At 42.2% G+C, this 18,623-nt stretch overlaps 1 protein-coding gene across 3 annotated transcripts; it reads right to left on the bottom strand.

Annotated features, from left to right (window-relative positions):
* Positions 1–40: 40 nt before the first annotated feature.
* Positions 41–18,495, bottom strand: LOC6526449 (ATP-binding cassette sub-family G member 4). 3 transcript variants are annotated; one of them, XM_015197916.2, is made up of 12 exons: positions 18,371–18,495; positions 8,863–9,279; positions 8,686–8,803; positions 7,404–7,599; positions 7,144–7,289; positions 5,712–5,950; positions 5,483–5,623; positions 4,802–5,121; positions 2,891–3,059; positions 1,787–1,887; positions 989–1,147; positions 41–916 (listed from the first exon to the last, which is right to left on the bottom strand). In XM_015197916.2, exons 2-12 carry the CDS (start codon positions 9,236–9,238, stop codon positions 572–574), a joined length of 2,310 nt encoding a protein of 769 aa, XP_015053402.1. In that variant the 5' UTR covers positions 9,239–9,279; positions 18,371–18,495; the 3' UTR covers positions 41–571. The 3 variants fall into 3 exon arrangements, with proteins under 3 accessions (XP_015053402.1, XP_002087568.1, XP_039226394.1); XM_002087532.3 differs by lacking the exon at positions 18,371–18,495 and adding an exon at positions 12,960–13,515; XM_039370460.2 differs by lacking the exons at positions 8,686–8,803; positions 8,863–9,279; positions 18,371–18,495 and adding an exon at positions 7,761–8,234.
* Between the last annotated feature and the right edge of the window lie 128 nt (positions 18,496–18,623).

Genomic DNA, 18,623 nt, shown 5'->3' with positions numbered 1-18,623 from the left:
TTGTATTAAGACATCTATATTGTCAGTAAGCACAGAGAAGTCATCTTATGTACCAAACGTTTTATTATAAAAACAAAAATTTAAAACACAAACTAAACGAAATATACCATGTACAAATAATTCGATCTTAGGGCTAAAACTATAGCTAATCACTAAAGAGACGAAACAAAATGTTGATCACAAAAGTATCTTTGTAGCGGACCTTACAGCAGTAGATGAATATTCAAGACGTGGCATGGCTGGTGTTCCTCGCGGAGATCCAGCTCAGTGGATGAAGTTAACAGTTTACAGGGCAAGATGGAAACGGGGGTATAGCGATTGTGTTGCAGTTGATCTTCCTTTTTGGTATATCAGCACTTAAACTGGAGTAAGCTACCCTAAAGCCTTCTTGCATACAATATTTCAGAGAATATCTAAATAAATACCTAAGCTAGCATCGAATCGGTCGATCAATCATAAAAACACAAAAAAGGGAAGTTTCGACTTTAAAACTAAAAACAAGGAGAGATGGAAAGACACCCGACTATGTACAAAAGGATTAAGACTGGGACCAAGCATTGGGCATTGAATCCTATCGCTTGTTGAGCTTGCGCCACAGTGTGAGGATGGTCAGCACATGCATGACTCCAATCACGATGCCCATGAGGATTAGGCAGTCGGACATGTGCACATCCGATATCATCATGTACTTGAGGAAGACCTTCGGGCTGCGGAAATGGCAGTACATCGCAGTCTCGGGGCACTCCAGAAAAGGTCGATCCATTCCGTAGATGGCGTTCAACGCCCCATGGAATCCGGCTCGGAAGTAACTCAAGTGCCACATCCATCGGAAGAGGGGCGTGATGTCGATGTAGCGTGTGCAGAAGCCAAAAACGGAGAACATCACCGCCAGAATGGGTCCCAAGAACACGGCAAGCTGAGGAAGTGAGATCAGTTATTACCAATTGGATTTCCAGTTAGCTGGTGGTCTTGATGGTGTAGAACCCACCTTGGTTGGCAACGTGGCTCCCACGAAGAAGCCCCAGGCCTGGGCACTCAATGAGGCCATTATGCCCAGCAGCACAAAGTAATAGATCCGGAATGAGTCCGTGGCATCGTTTCCAGTCAGATGCACGCTGATGATGATGTACATGGCGGTGCAGAGGCTCTGAATTGTGGAAACACAAATATGAGTAAGCCATTGGGAAAGGAAGGAATTATTAATTGGTTGATTAGATGAATTGCCATACATATTAATATTGATTTGTGTGTCATTTACCATTTATGATAATATTATAATTCATTGCATTGATATGGGCCGTGATAAGTGATTAATAGTAGGCAGATTAGATAAAACCAGTCTATGGGTTCCTACTTTCATATGTGTAGAACTGGTATGACACCAAAAAAAAAAAAAACGGAAAAGCTGACAAGAGAATGCTGCCCCTAATTACCAAAAATGCCAGGCTTTCGAATCGTAAAACATTGCGGCAAACAAAAGAGTTTCTTTCAATGCCAATTTCACTACATATATGCACATACATATATGCCGGAGTATCGGAACAATCACTGCAAAATTACAGGTAGTCGGGCTTACGCGATTCTGTCACGCAAATGAAACGCAAACTCGAACATCGCCGATTTCACATCGTTAATTTGACTTAATGACCGAGCGGCAATTCATTAGGCCACTGCCACCTATGGAAGCTTAGCTCTAAATGATGATTAATGACCACCATCGCCACCGTTGGGGTTGGGTTCTGATCGGTCTGGTGATCTATAGTATCAGCCATGGGGGGAGACTCACCTGGAAGGGTATTTCGAAGGAGATCAGCGAGAGGAAGTAGGGACCCAGTTTGTACCAGCGGTTGAAGTGCTCCCGTGTCAGCATGTCAATTTCCAGCGGAACTGCGGATAAAGTTAATTGATAAATGAGATTGCGATTAAATTCAATGGGTTCGATGCGATGCAATGCGAAGTGTGCGCACGAAGGTGAGGGCATTATACATATGTACATATGTAGGTCAGGTCAGTAAACCGAAACCGGTAAAGATCGTATCCCCCAACTCCCCCAGTGCCAATGCCTCCTGTCTGCAACAATTTATTGTAAAAGAGTCGAGAATCGCTGGCCAACCGGTTTTATTATACAATAATCGCCGCTTGTGTCTCTTGTATTTTATAATTATTTACTTAGCGGACTTCAGGATCGCCTTTTTCGGGGTGAGAAGTGCAATTTCTGCCAATTTACATGGAAATTATAAATGACAAAGTGGATCGACAGAGATCTCATATCGCTAATCAGATCTGTCCTCGCTGCGAGGGTTAATGTTCCAATAAATTTATTTTCAATATGTTTATTTTGGCGAATTTGGAACGCTGATAATTTATAGTTTGTGCGTAGAGATCTGTAGATAATAGATTCTTAAGAGGTTTTAGCATGTCGACATAACCCATAGAACAATCTTAATCTTTAATCTTAACAACTTCTAAAATCAGCTCTCTAAAAGACATTTCTAAAACTCTACACCAACCCAGCTAATGATGCGCTATCTAAGCACAAAATCTTGTTTCCTTTTCGCCAATTAAGACCCCCGAAATTTTGTGCAAATGCCAAGAAATTATTGGCTAATCCGCATGCCGAGTTATATAAGTATCTAGCCAAAGTATCTTAGAATGCGGCAGCTGAAGACAAAGCAAAGTGGCCAAAATAAACAGATATTGCGCAAGAACAGCTGCAGTTTCTGCCAAATCTGGCGACAAATTTTTGCATAACTTGGCTATCCAAGAAAACCAATGACTGGAAACTGGGAGAGGCCAAGCCGGAGCTGCGCGATAGCACTCGAGAACTTGGACTTTTGGACACTTGGACAAATGCATTTGGGAGGTGAGGCCAGCGATTGCAGCTACTTACACGTCAAGACCACTGCCATTTTGCCGGTGTAGACCAAGAGCAGCGTGGAGCCGTACAGATACACGTAGTTTCCCAGCACACTCTGCGCATTGTTGCCCACGTTCATGTACAGATACCCGAAGACGACTCCGATGAAAATGTGCGAGAAGATGCGGGCCAGCAGCAGAAACTGAAAAAAGATACCAGGCATTGGGTTAATAAAAATTAATATCAAGCAACTAGTTTTCCTTGCCTAATTCATAGAGACTCTAATTGCCAGATACTTTACTTACGTAAAGTATCCCAGTCTTTAACTTTCTCGTGCAAATGCGAAGAACTCTTTAATGTCCTTGTTAGTTAGTCGTTAGTTTTTGTGTACAAAGCTGATTTCACTTTAAGTGACACACTTATGGGCAGTTTCCTCAAGGTAGGGCTATTTGTCATGTCCATAAAAGTGCTTGGCGCTTTTAACTATCTTTTGTGAAAGTGGGTCTAAGCTATTACATATTGCGTTAGCTAAACCCGTAGGTGTAATAAACATTTTCGTTCTTAGACAAGTGTTAAATAATAGGAAACAGTGTAGGAAACGCCATTTAATTAGCTGGCTCCACAATTTAATGGCTATTGCAGTGACCGCAGCTGTACCTTGGGCAACCAATAGCCAGCAGAGCTCGTGCAGTGGATGTTGGTCATTAGAACGAACTAAAGCCGAAATCTATGTGAAGGCTGAGTGCTGGCATTACTTTTGAGTTACGAGCCGCTCGAGTGGCTCCGAGATTCTCGGATTCTGGCCGGTTGGTTGGTTGGCCAGTTCTATGACACTGCGCTGACAAGTCAATATCGGTGGCTAACAAAGCTGTGGAGGTGCTAACAAAGCTATGCCCACACTCCAGTGTTTGAGTGGCCGAGTGCAGTGTGTATGCAGATCCACATTAATCGTGTGCAGTCACATAAAAGTGAGCTAACTCGCTAAGTGGTCATCACACAAGCTGTTCAATTTCACATTTGAAACGTTCGCCAAGTGTTAATTGGGCACATTCAGATGATAAACGCCGGTCATCAATCTCGATGGCGTCTCTGATTCCGAAGTTATTTATTTATTTATTTCATTTTTATGCTAAGTATTTGAGCCTTTGCCCTGAGTCATTTGTTTTCATTTGTCGCACTGCCAACGAACTGCAAGCCGTGTTAAGTGTAGAACAAACCATCTAATCCATATTGGTTAGCTATGAGAAATTCAATTACACAATCGAGTTGTGTGCATGAATTACTTATGAGCCCCACAAGTCGCAATTAAAAAACCCGCTTTATGCCGCGATTATATGTTTTAGGTATAATGCTCTCGGAAACGAAAAAAAACTCAGCAAGTGCCCTATTATATTCCGCATGCATGATCTTATATCACAATTAAAAGCATGCATAAGTCCCATTTTCGTATGATTTTTTAGCAAAATCCGAAAGCGTGGCGAAGTGGCCAACCTTCCCAAAAAAAAAAAAAAACTTATAGTAAGTACTTAATGTACGGCCACAATGGCCGTAAATTGTAATGTGCAGCTGTGCTGTAATTGCCGGGAGAAATAAAGCAAAATAAAGTAAAAAGCGGCTATTTAAGAGATTAGCCATTAAGAATTACGCAGAAACGAGATTAGCCGAAACTGGATTCAGTTTTTCGAGGACGCCGCACCAATTACCAAATCAACTCGACAGCCCATCAACTCTTAGCCACTCTGCCACTCAGTCACTGCCCTAAACTGGCTTTAAGCTAATTGTTACCCACTTTGTGCATTAAAGTTATTGCAGGCGCGTCTTTAAAACGTAAGCTTAAGTATAAAAGTAATATAATATATGTATGCCATAATTCGAGCCTTGAACTTTGAGCGTTTCCGATTGCATGATAATTAGTTATCATGACCCCACTGTGTTTCTACTCACGTAGTTTCGCTTGGCGCAAATCAAGATGCGCTGCATCAGGAGCACATACTGCATGAGGAACGAGGCCGATCGGATGGCATTGGCCATTGCCGGCCTGGCAATCTCACTGCCACTGGCAAGCTTCTGTGTCTGGGGATGGGGATGGGGCTGCAGATTCTTCTCGAGGAGCTCTGGGTCCGTGCCCTCGGTGGCGCCGTTCAGTGCCTTGATCTCCTCCAGAGCCAGCTCCTGCGGCGACGCCTTCACGTAGTCAAAGTTGGAGAATTGCACCTGCGCAACGGAGGCCAGCGCTTCGCCCAGCGACTTGGTGCCGATGTTGTCTGCAATTTGGAGAAAGTTCATGATGGTAGCTGGCAGGTAAAGTAGGGGATATTTGGAAATTTTCTGCACCAAGCCAGGCCAACAATTGCCCATTTTCCGCAACAAAAAAAAAACTTTGCTTGCTTATACTCGTATGTGTAGCTATCAATTGTTTCCATGTTTTAATGGGCAACACGTTTGTAACAACGAAATAGTGGCACACACCTTCACTTTAACGAGACAACTTTAAAACGTGGCCACATAAAGATGCTATCAGTTGACCGTAACAATATTCGCATAAAACTTCATTCAAACTTTTATATTTAGAATTTACTTTAATAACCAAAGCATGGCAACAGATCCGAGGAGTTCAGAACTCACCTTTAATAGTGGCCACGAGGGCTGCAAAATCGGTACTGCTCATAAAGCTATTGCGATCCACATCCTCGTAATACTTTTTATTGGCCGCATGGATTAGCTCATTCAGGTCACGTTGATGCTCGCCCACGGCCACTTCCAGTACTGGAATCCGTATGAAATGATACGATGTGATATGATATAGTATATAGATGGGTAGAAGAAGAGCAGGGCATGAAAGTGATGGACTTACGATAGTCGGCTGGGTTGTGGTAGCTAGGGCAGACGAGTTGCTGGTCGGCCAGGAAGGGCACCAGTTCCCTCACAGGTCCTTGGTACATGCAGTGGCCATCCACGACGGTGTAGAGCTTGTCGAACATCTCGAAGATCAGGGCACTCGGCTGGTGGATGGTGCAGACTATCGTGTGGCCCTGGGACGCCAGCTTCTTCAGCAGAGCCACGCAGGAGCTGCACGAGGAGCTGTCCAAGCCTCTGGAATCCGAAAAAACAACCAGAACGACCCGGCAATTAATTCAACTTTCGGAATGAGTCAACTTTGTTTAATTGCTGCCTGCCTAACCTTTGAAGAATAACAACCCCATTAAAGCTCTGTCTTGCTGACAGAAAAGAACATCAAACAATTGGGCAACTGAAACTTTAATGGTAGGTGAGATTGGGGCTTGAACTTGGAGCGAACTCAAATTGAAAGTGACAAACGAGTTTGTTCCCAAAATCCATTTAGCAATGCAAGTCGAGCGGCATTGCAAAGATTTGATCGACTTGCAGTCGGCATTTCATTGGACAATTTCAAAAACGAGTTATTCCAAGTGTTAATAACTGCCTCAAATTGAGATATACGGCTCACTTGAAATGGGAATTCGTATCCATATATCCTAAGCTCACGTTTACACTTTGCTTAATAGCCTTATATACATATATACACATATCTTGGACTTACTAACAGTCAATAAATGGTAAAAAAAAAAAGAGAGGTCTTATTGGAATGAACATGATTTCAAAGCGATGCTCAAAAATAACCCCGTTGTTCTCTGCTTTTATTCTTGGTATATTTCTGGAGCTGGCCACTCCCTTTGTTTGTAAACCATCCAGTCACGGTTTTCACTTTGGGATTGTGGAGTGTTCAGCGAGTTGTCTGAATCAACTTTTACTTAGTCATGCCCCCTGAAAAGGGACCCATAATCGCCACTCAGACAACTCAAAATAGCTGGTCCCTAATTGCTGCATAAATCTGATTTGGCTATAAATATAAACGCAGACCCATCAATCCCCATTAAAGTAATCTACAACTAATGAACAATTTAATTAATTACGCGATTATCAGCCAGATAGCGCAGTAATTAAATGAATATTCAATAACAAGATACATGTCGCATGCTAAAATTTAAATAACAAACTGTTTACAGCTCACTGAACAGCACCTAATCAAAGCAAACTAAACTATTAAACAGACTATCTGGACAATTGATAAGCCCTATTGCTATAAAGACATATAGAAATATGGACGGGGACAAACTTGACTTGTGGGTCAGTTGGTGTTTTTGCTGAATTTCCGCCAGGCAAAGTTTGCTCATCATCGCCTTCAGAGCGCTGGAGATGATCACTATCATGGCTACTCTAATTAAATAAGTCTGCGTTTATACATAGTGTAGTATAGTGTCACTCACGTCGTCGGCTCATCCAGATATAGCACGGGAGGATTACTTATCAGCTCCAGGGCGATTGCGAGTCGCTTCTTCTGGCCACCCGAAAGCTTCCCGGTGGGCACATTGTAGCGATGGTCCAGACCCAGCAGCGATAAGATGTGTTTGATCTGCAGATGGTACCAGAAGTGTTTCGAATAAGATAAGATATCGCATCATTGCCCTGATATCTTCGCACTTCTTTGGGCTTCTTGAGAGCTGTATATATATGGATGTTCACTTACCAGGTCCATTTTGTACGCCTTGGTGACCTTGAAGCCCAGTTTCAGATGGGCCGCCAGGAGCATTATCTCGCCGACCAGCAGCTGCGGACGCAGCAGATCGTCCTGGTGGATGTAGCACAGCATTTGGCGGAACCGCTCCGAGCTGGGAGCCATTGGCTTTCTATTTACCCGGATATCGCCCGACACGCCGGTGGAGCTGTGGAACAAAAATCACAATATAATTACAATAAAGTACATCGGTTCAACATAAGCCGGGCTGAACGAAAAAATAGCTTCGCAAGCGTCTGGTTCGGGGAAGTAAATCGAACCAAATGTACATACATACATGCGCCACTTTCAAGTTCATAGTTTACTGACCGATAACGTTTAGCAATGAAAACCCGTGTACCGCCTGGGAGCATCGTTTATGCCACCACGTTCACGTCCACAACTTGAATCATGATAATTAAAGCAGCAGCCTGCAGTATACGAGTATGTTTACACGGGCCAGAGGCGAAACATCTATCCTCTGCACGTGCGGTGCATGTATAAATTGCTAAAATGTTTATTTACTAAAAATGCTGTAATAGCTGTCAGTTGGCCATCAAAAAGTGCACTGCGATTAAGCGGCGATTTCCTGCGAGATGCGTCAATTTGCGGGCTTGTGACTCAGAGATTGTTACCCATCCCCAATCCCAGACTGCAGTCCTAATTATGCAATGGCTGAGAACTTGAACCGAGCTGCCGGAGGAAGTGATGAGATTATGTCCGGGATGGAACGGCAATCGCAAGTGCACCGACTTCCAGACGTCAAACGAAACGCGCGATTGTGATTCATGTGTACTGTGCACATTGCTATCAGGCTATCAGTTTAGACATATGCCAAGTGCAGATCCCTCTAAATCTAAATGCAAATCGGGTCGCTGCAAGGAATATGGAAATATGAAATCATACAACCTGCACCTTACTTGAATTTGCTTTCTAATCTGAATTTGCTTATGACTGGGAGATACTAGAACTAGGTGCATTTCCACAAGACCCTCTTCAAGCACTTCGATCTCTAACCCAGCCATGTACAAATTTAATTATATAGCTAACCAAATGCAGCTGTGTTGCTCAAACAATGTGCTGATTGATTGAACGACTGCGACGTCTGCACTTTATATGCACAGCCGATGTGTCCAATGTGTAATTAAATGGCACGAAACAGATTGCAAATTCAGCGATATAACCATAAATTAAATGCCAAGCTGCCCGCCAAGCTGCAAATCCATTTTCAAGTTCAGCTGTGCGGAAGACTCACCAAAATCCGGACATCACATTGAGCAGCGTGCTCTTCCCAGCTCCCGAAGGACCCATGATGGCCGTGAGTTCGCCAGACCGGAAGCTGCCATTCAGGCCATGAAGGATCTCCTTGCTGACTGCGTAATGTAATTATCTCAATAAAACACTATTAAAAACAAAGATGTGAGGTACTCACCGAACTTTCGCTCCGGGAAGGAGAACTTCTTCACCGTGTAGCGCACGTCGGAGAACTCGATGTCCACGGGATCGCAGTGGTCGAAGTTGGCATGTGCCACCGCCTGGTGGTAGTTGGGCCTCTGGAATTCGCTCAGGTCATTGGTCACCTTGGTGGTCAGCTCGGAGGAGCCCCGGGACGAGGTCGACGACGTCTCGTCGATGGACAGCTCCGAGCTGGCCGCCGTGGTGCAACAGTTGATGCCCAGGCAGCCGCCGTCGTGGTCACCATGGTGATCCTTGAGACTACCGACGCCGGAACTGCTGCTGGCATCACTGCTCGCACCACCCACGCAGCAGGCGGCGTCCGAGGCCTTGATGTCTGGCAAGAGGGTCATGTTGGTGCGGATTTGTCAATGTTTCTGGGCAGCGAAGGAATCTGGAATGTCACGCAGAGGAATGCACTCTTTAGATGCGTTGCAAACTGGTCCGGGGTTCAGGAAACTGCGAAGATTAGGCTTATCAACGCAGACGTGTTTGAATATAATCAATAAATGTGTTGCACTAATCTGCGTTTGAAAGCCAAGGCGGAGACTGAACGCTAATAGTGCTTTATTAATAATAATTCTAATTAATTTTCTCTCTAGTTATGTGGTCCATCGGAAAACAGAATTCACGTTCATAATTGATGGCCTCTCAACAGATTTTCGCCCAAGTGTAGAATTATAGAAGCCGCTTCAGAATTAACGACCTGTTTGCTCGCTGGGGCGTTAACTTCATTTAATGTTGCTATTTGACTACAAATTATTTATTTGTTGCGAGCAAATTAAATTTTTTGGGGGCGTTTCACTTAGCTTGTGCAATTTAGTAAGACACTTTGTAGGCGCACTTGCATATCGTTAACTTAGCAGATGCGTCATTAAATATTTCTTATATAAATATATATAAAAACCCAGCTTGTTTTGTTTTCTGGGCTTTTGTTTAAGCCCGTCTCGAACAAAGAAAGTTATTGAGATGTAAAAGGCATTTATGGGGGATGGGGGCACTTCGTTAAGTGAAAAGTGAGGTCTGTCAGTCTGATGGATAGACAGTTTTGTAGGCTGGCAGTCTGGCAGTCTGGAGATCCCTTTTCTGCGAAGAATTCCCCTTTGGATTCCAATACACTTTTAGTTTATTCACAGACCGTTTTATGTTCTAAAAACCATGGCATGTAAGCAATTAAACTTTTAGCCCGTCATCTTGTGTCGAATTTCTCCTCTTGGAATCGATGACTCGACAATATGCAAAAATAGACACTCAAAGAACGAATAAAATCAAAGACTTGGTAGTGAATTGTGTTCGCTTTGAAGAAACGGTGTCAATAGCAAATATTGATGTTCCAGTCCTAATGAAATTAGAATTGATTTATAGTTGATTATTCTCCAGTTAGCTAATGTTTGCTAATTTTATGTACCCTTGACTTAGGTCAGTAATTTTCTGCCCGATTTAGGGTTTGCTAATTACTTATGCAAACAAATAAGCTGGGCGGAATCGCCTAGAATGTTGTTTGCACTTGATGGACAGGTGTGTAACTATTGGGAAATAGTTTATTAACAACTATACTAAATTGCACTGCCTTTCTCAACACGAAACCTTCAAAGAACGAATATCTAGGCTAGCACACATGCAAATTCAAAAACGCTTTTCCAGCGGCTTTGGGCGGCTCTTTTTTGCCAGGCTGTCCACCCATGTATTTTTCGATTTTGTTTGGCCAACGACGAGTTTCGAGTAGCCAACTGATATTGACTTTGGTGTAAAGAGTTTGTGTCTGGCTTGTTAGCTGAATGACAAGTCAAACACTGTTGAGAGACAAGGCGAAACCAGTTTCGCATAAAGAACTGCAAATCATTTACACGATTTTCGCAGTTCGCAGTCTTTGATTAGCCAAAAAAAAATAGAGCCGCTCAAGTCGAGAAGTGCGACATGATCTTGGTGGCAACTGGAAGTTCAACTGGTTCTGTTTTGAGTGCATTTCGAGTGCAGTTTCATTGAGTTGACAGTTTCCATTGATTGGGCGACTGTGGCAGACACAATTGAGTTCAGCATATGGTCGACCCATTCACGACGTTTGGCGAATGACATAATTTTATATGTGTACTGTGAACACTTTGGAGTGCTCATGTCTATGCATATGAAATCAGAAAATCGAAGTACTCGACCATGGTCGCATATTAGATCACGGATGAATACCTAAATCGGGAGTATGTTGTGAATTTGCTGCACAGACAACAAGGCTTTCAATGTTAGTTGTTATCATGCATTTGTACTTTATTTATCGTCGGAAAGTATAATGTACATGGTTAGAGCTCTGTTTATAAATCTCTGCCCTAGCTGATTTTCAGCAACAATTAATATTTTTATTGCAACACTTATCTTTTAAGCATTTTAAGCTCGAGCGGCGATGACTCAAATATAATTGTGTATGCACTTTGTAAGCCAGAGATCGTGACCCAGCTTCATAAGTGGTTCAGAAGCACCGAAACGAAACTATGAGAATCCGGGTATATAATAATCATATAATTTTGGAAAGCTCTCGTCGCAAAGGTCGTTGGGACCTTTCGACATTTAGACATTCGGTCTGCTGTCTGTTCTCTGTTCATAACTCAGTTGATGCAAATTGTTATTTTTTCGCCGCTGGCTCGACATGCAAGTACACATAAACTCGAAAAACGCTCGCCATTTCAATTAAAGTCACGAAACTGAAAGATCATGAACAACTTCAGTACAGAAAATAAAACAAAAGTAGAGGAGAACTACAATAGAATGAGGCAATTGATCGTTTCGGCTTGGCTACTGCACAGCCACGATAAATACAAAACAAAAAGGAAAACTAAGCCGCGCATTACGTATACGACCCCTGGAACCACTATTTCACTGTTCGCCTCGCGATAAAGAAAAGTGACATCGCCAAGGCCAGCACGTGGCCAGCTAAATAATGTTAATGGATCAGGGTTTATCTCAGCCAGACTCGGAAAACATATATGCACAAGAATGAGTTCTACAAGTATGACAGCGATCATATTTGTATGTACATATGTATGTACATAACATATGAACGTCGCAGTAGCCGGCATAATATTAAGTTTGTTTTGATTTCCAATATTTGTCTTGCCTTTTTCTGTGTTCAATTGTTGAATTCTTTCTCGCTTCGAGTGGCAGTCAGCCAATGACCGCTATATTCGGTTTGTTTATAATTTATAATTCGAGTGCATTACTTGGCTATTTGCCTACAAATGTATGTACATATATAGTCGAATGCATACGTTTGTACTTTTTATTATCCGGGTCGCGTAATGAGCAAATTGAAGGAAATTAGGATGATTGAATGGGCATTTAGATATTTAGATAGAGAGATTAATCTGCTGGAGTAGCGAAATAAAAGTCCACGATATAAGTAATTGCCCCAAACAAATTAGAAACACATTGCGGCTGGGCATGGGCATGGGTATGGGTATGGAAGTGAATAAATTTGCATAGCACAATTCCCCATTCAAAGCACACTCATGAATAAGTGAGTCGAGGCACGAGTGATGCAACTAGAAATGCTGTTCGCAGCGGATCGCATAATAGGAGTGGGAGTGGGAGTGGGTCGCACGATAAAGAAAAACCCGCCGATGAAGTCGATTCTAATGCGATGGCCTACATTTTCCAGTTTCAAGTTCTGTTCAAGAGTGACGCGGCAGACAGAGAGGGCTGTCGAAGAAAGAGCAGGACGGAGCACGAACGCGTAGCTTTTCTTCCAAGAAAGAAAAGCCAAAATATGCAGCAGAAATGTTTACTTTATAATCGAAAACTTTCGCATTCACAAATATTTGTATTTATTTGTAAACAAATGCATATGCATTGGTACATATGTGAGCAGATTTATGAGAAATTTCCATATTGTAGAAATTTGTAGAAACTAGAAGCATTCTTCTTTCTTCTCAGTGCCTGGAAGACTTTCAGTATTCTTCTGTTCTTTGTCTACACAATTCTTCTGGTGATTCAACCCGCTCCTGCACTCCACTCCCCCCATAGCTTTCTATCGTTCTTCTCCGTTTAATGGGTCAAAAGGTAACCAACTCGGCGGTGTTAACGAACCTCTTGACTGCAGGTTCTTCAGCGGCTCTTTCTTTCTTCGCTGTAGTATACAAATTATTCGAATTCTTCTCGGGAAGTCGTGAAATCGTTGACGCGTAACGAATATTTCTGAATGAAAACACATAAACACAGAGAAAAGGGTTTCTCGTAATCCTCAGGCAACTGCAACGCGGAATAATTGCAGTGTGTCTAATTAACCTTTGATTTGCATATGGACGAACACGCGATGATTGTTTTATTGTTGTTAGGCGCACTTCTTGTATTTTTTTTGTTGATTTACTAATTCGTCTTTGTTGCACTTTCTTCACATTTTTCTACTTTTCCTCTCGGTCTGCGGTCTGTGCTTCGATTGCTGCGGCTTTTGCCTCTGCTTCCATTGAACTTATGCAGATGGGCAGCGACGCGTAAATTAATTTCAATTGCGTGTGCTATACATAATGTGCTTTGATTTCAGTGTGTCTCGATTTTCCCCCGACTCCGATTCCGATTCCTGTTGAACAAGAATATATATATATGCTCCGCTGCACGTGCGCTCGCCACGCTCGCTGCCGATCAACTAAGCGGCGGAGCTCTCTCCGCGATGCCTTTATAAGACTCAGCTGCTCCGGCGGAAACTCTCCCTCTCTCTCTCGCCGGCCGGTTACGTCTCCGCCTGGCGTTACGTTACGGGATTGCTCCCAACTCCGACATCCAGTAAACCCCATGAGTGCGGGGTATGCCGGATCTGCATGCTACGAAATATTCGGAGGAGTTATGAGGATTTATATATTATATCGAACATTAGCTCTTGGTGAGAACTTTCAAGTCATCCTGTAAGGATCTATTCATAACCCTGCCTTTGGTTGTTTCCATATTTCTTGTCTTGCCAGGGTGTCCAACAGTCGAGCGAAGTAGTAAGCTGTTTGCATATGCTTATGAGTTTTGCATTACAAGTAATATACCCTGACCTCCATCGCAATCCCGTTAGCCACTACGTAGTGCGACTCTCTTTGGCAAATTTCCCGATTTCTTTCTGGGTTTTTTTTCGCCAACGATCGCGTTGCGTGGTTTGCACAAGTCAAAGTCAAGTTTTTCCTATGACGTTAGCTGACGTTAGTTTTTCAATTGCCACAATTTTTCTTTTACTGTGAATCAGCTTGCGGTTGGAGCTGATTTATGTGTGGGCTTTAACAACAATGTGGAAAATGGCAGTTTGACTGGGGCTTTTGGCATTGTTACATAGACAGAGCGCGAATTTATTCGGGTTTATTGATCGACGAGCTTGGGGACAGGCTGCAATTACTTGAAAATAAGCCATTGGCATATGAACTACAGTGTAATCAATTTGAAGTATTGACTTTTTAATTACTGGTTTGTGCAGGGCTTGCGATAAAGCCAGTCTGCTGGCTTTAAAGGAGACACGTAAGCTGGAAAAACTTAATTGGGCTGAGATTAGCTGGGCTAATTGGCTTCTAAATAGATCTAGGGCTGTTGCTACGAGTTTTTTAAATGGGTTAATCCACGGGACGAAGCTTGTTTAAAACACTTAAGTACCTTTGCCCAACAAAGTCTCTGCGGAGAATGCTTTAATTGTTGTTTGAATATCCACCGATCAATGAAAATAGGTGTAATTATTTAGTTTATGTAGATTCTTTGCTGCATTTTAAAGATACATATTCAAGCTATTACCCATAGCTACTACTTATTCATCTATCAACTTTCAACCTCACCCTTAATCATTGAATGGAATAACAAGTGCCTTGGGTCCACCAAAGCCTATTTAGTTTTCTGATCACTCAGGCTTAAACAATCCCTTTTATTGTACTGCAACCTTTAATTACAATCCATTCTGATCAGATCCGGCCAAAGATCAAGAAAGTGCATGGCCCTACCTTAAAATCTTTAATCACCACCCCTCATTTCTTAAAACATTGTTGGTTCAGGCTGGCAATTAAGTCGAGGAAAATTTGTGAAGTGGGTCAAATAAACATTCTGGAAAATGAATCTTAATTATATGCGCTGCAAGTGGAATTCAATACGGAGCTTAGGCCTAGCCGTTGATTTAGCCAGGTTCGCCAACTTGGCTAATAACAACCGACATTTCTACGATGAATGGCGCAGTTTTCCCGTAACTTGACTTAGAGAGTAATTATTTGGCCGAGATAAGGAACAAGAGATAGCGAATAGATAATGGAGTTATTTTTCCTGTTTATCTGCACCAATTATGTGGCTTTTTGTCACCGCCAATATCCAGAGATAATGCCATTTACTGTGTGTTATTTGCGCATCCAGTTATTTGGCTACCAAATGCGTCCAAAACACTTGCTGCATTTCCCACAACCTTTGAGCCAAGTAGATTTCAGGCGGGATATTTGTTAATCGCCATATAATAAACCTCAAAAGATGATTTATGCCCATTTCAGCACTATGCGGATTTTCTTGGCACACGAATGGGCGGTCGCAATGTTTAATTTACATTTATAATTTGCCAGACAACGTCACGATATTTTCCCCTGCGATGTGGGATTTGAGTAGATCTGCTCAAGATTTTAACGATGTAGAATGGTGATTCAGTTTGGGAGATATCGATTCTTTCCATAAATAGAAACAAATACTTGTAAATTTTATTGGTAAGTTCCTACTTTAAAAATAAAACTAAAATTGTTTACAAACATTCATTCATTCATAAGTTGAAATTCGTGTTTACAAGCCGGGGAGCCGCCAATTAATAAACATTCTTGCGAATTGTTTAAAAACAAATAACCAAATCAAATTCTCAGACACATTTCCAATTTCGAATGACACCCAGCTACTCAAATTTATGGGTCTTGGGTTACAATCTCCATTCCTAACCCACATAACCGAGCTTAAAGCATGCTAATGTGACTTTTGTCACGCATTTGTGAATAAATTGCCAGTTTCCTTTTCGCTCACTTTCGAGGCACTAGCCCAGCTTTTAAATATGAAAATCTAAATAAGCTAAAAACAAATTACGGCTGGTTGTCAACAAACTGACTGAAACGAAACTGCGCAAGCAGGAGATGATGACGATGGCGATGGAGGAGATACCGCTCCACAAGTCCGGCGCACTGATTACCCATCGCGTGTCCCCCTGGCGGCGAAAAGATTTGGGTGTGCTCCCAGATCTACGTACATACATATGTATGTGGTCCAAGGCTTCATCGGGTGCTCATATAAGCCCAGTAGCCCTCGGAGGTGACACGATGCTGGAGCGTGTGCCCATCAACCGAAGCCTTCCAAACAAGGGTTCAATCTGGGTTCACAATCAGCTATTTTTCGCAAGCTAGAAAATACTCAGGGCGACACTTTTTAGTTCGGAAAAAAAAGTTCCAAGCTGATAAGTGATAGCGAAATTAGAAATGATTCGCAAGCACTCTAAAAACAAGCAAACGAGCCTGAGAAGTCTTTCCTTATGCCCGGCCAGAAATCGCAAGAAAATAAAATCGCATTATTAAAAGTCCACTTGGGACACCAAATGTTTCGCTAATGAGAGGCATAAACCCATACCCACCCATCGCTGTATCGCATATAGGGAGCCATAGCCAGAAATCCAAATTGGCTTACCATTTGTCCACTAATTAAGAAAGGGGCAGGGAATCGGAGAAATCGGAGGAATAGGAGGAACCGGAGACAAAGTCTGGCTTTCGGTTTTCTAAGCCTGATTGACATGCATACACTGCAACAAAAATGGGGGCGGCAGGGGCGCGGGCTGGCGTGACGTGATAATTGTGAATGGATCAATGAATGAATAAGTTGATTTCGAAGGAGGCTACTTGGCATTTCGGTCTGCTCCCAACGGGATGGGATGGCTGATTCCACGACGATCGTGTCGATGGCAACGTAGACCACAGTTGAATGAATTATAGATGCGGGATGATCTTATATAGTTCAAAGTCTGGGGATGGGTGCCCGAAACGTTTACGGCATCAGAATTCAACGAGCCGTGGTTCATAAAACGATAATGGTCAAAATCGTGGGCTTTCATCACGGTTTTGGGGTATCAAGTGTTATATAAGAAGTAGTAAAATATTAAAGGTATAGTTTTAAGCATTCTTAATATTTTTGGTTATTTTCATTGCCCTCATCATCTACACAGAAATTTCATTGACTAAGTTGTATTGATAAAAATAAATGATATTCCAGAAATAGATTAATTGGACAGAAAGCTAATCACGACCCATCAATTTCTGTCTGTGGTTCCCCCAATCGAGTTAACCAGAACTTCATAGTTACTATGAATATTAACTAAATGCGAACTGCTGGTTACCTCCCCTCGGATGCGTCACATACTTTCCATTCAAATCCAATGGCATAATATGGGAACTGAAAACTGCCGAAAAACCCGCCGGAAACAGCGAAAGAAGCCGTCCAAAAAGCTGAGTACCGAAATCGGAATGCGAGACATGCGGCACATGACAGTACTTCGTAATAAATCCAATTTTTCCTATAGCGAAAGGTGTGTTCTGAAGAGGGAATATGAGTGCGCAATCGATTAGCATATGAATACCACTATGCTTTTGGTCATTTCATTGTGCTTCGCAACCGACAAGTTGAATAAACTGCAAGAAGCAGCCGTAAAGTGGAGACGTGGAAAGCGAAGATGATCCATTCGCGGAATGGATCCCAGATCCCAGAGGTAGATGCACCCACAATCCAACCTTCAACCCAGCACAGCTGTCAATGGCCCAACCTTGGGAGATTAACGCTGGAAAAGCAAGGAAAAACAATACTGGATCACACAGCTGCCTCAACTGGCGGCTTTATCGACATGACATTATAGGCAAACTTGACCAATATTCTTTATCGTTCACGGAAAAAAACTGCGAGAATGAATGACTACTCATATCCATTTGCAAATTGAACTTTGAATTTCAAATGTTATGACAACTGCATAATATTTTCTAGTATTAACGTATCTAGTAAAATCTTGTTAAATTTTTAAATTAAGAATTTTATATAGTATTTGTTTTATTTTTCTAATTTACAATGTATGTACAATAAAAAAAACATAGAAGTGCTCATCAAGAAAACCTCGTTAAATCCAATCAGCATGATTAGCAAGAAATCCATCAATCGTATGCCAATTGAGCAGATTAAGGAAAAACAAGAAAATGACCAAAGAGGAAAACCCATCAGGGGTGAGTGGGCAGGGGAAGGCTATAGAAAAACAATAGGGGGTTAGTGGGAAAACTTGATGTGCGCCGTAAACAAAAACAGAGAACTGGAGAACCAAAATATGGAAAATGAAGGCGGCACAAATATGATAAATGCGCCGTAACTCAACCTGGGATTTCTCAAGCCAAAACTACGCATCACAGGCTTCGAAAGTCCTCGCACGCCGTTTATAACTAAAGATTTAATAAACTAACTTTTTAGTTGCTAGACACTTTTCAAAATCACTTCAAACTTACAGTATAAATTGACACTTAAATAGGAAGCGCTGTCATTAAAATATGAATTTTATTCAAGCGCTGCTTGCTGCGCCTGCAACTGCAGTGGAAAAACAACTGACTACGCGAAGGGAAATGAAAACAAAACGCTTAATAGCTGCGGAAAAGAGAAAGGGAGGGAAATTGCTTCAAGAGGGTTGAAAATGCATTCTCTGTTGCTTCCGGTTTGGCGCCAAATGTAAAGCATTACGAATTCAAATAACAGCGAGCTGTT

The sequence above is a fragment of the Drosophila yakuba genome, chromosome 2L (assembly GCF_016746365.2).
Source record: "Drosophila yakuba strain Tai18E2 chromosome 2L, Prin_Dyak_Tai18E2_2.1, whole genome shotgun sequence".
Lineage (NCBI taxonomy): Eukaryota > Metazoa > Arthropoda > Insecta > Diptera > Drosophilidae > Drosophila > Drosophila yakuba.
Note: the sequence above shows the minus strand (reverse complement) of the source record. Positions and strands in the feature narration are given on the sequence as shown.

Bases quoted from the DNA above. Each gene is read 5' to 3' on its own strand.
- LOC6526449 (XM_015197916.2), bottom strand. From the start codon at position 9,238: ATGACCCTCTTGCCAGACATCAAGGCCTCGGACGCCGCCTGCTGCGTG. The intron at 7,600-8,685 runs GTGAGTCTTCCG...TTTGTTCCACAG, and splicing joins AATGTGATGTCCGGATTTTG to CTCCACCGGCGTGTCGGGCG. The intron at 1,148-1,786 runs GTGAGTCTCCCC...TCCACAATTCAG, and splicing joins CCTTCGAAATACCCTTCCAG to AGCCTCTGCACCGCCATGTA.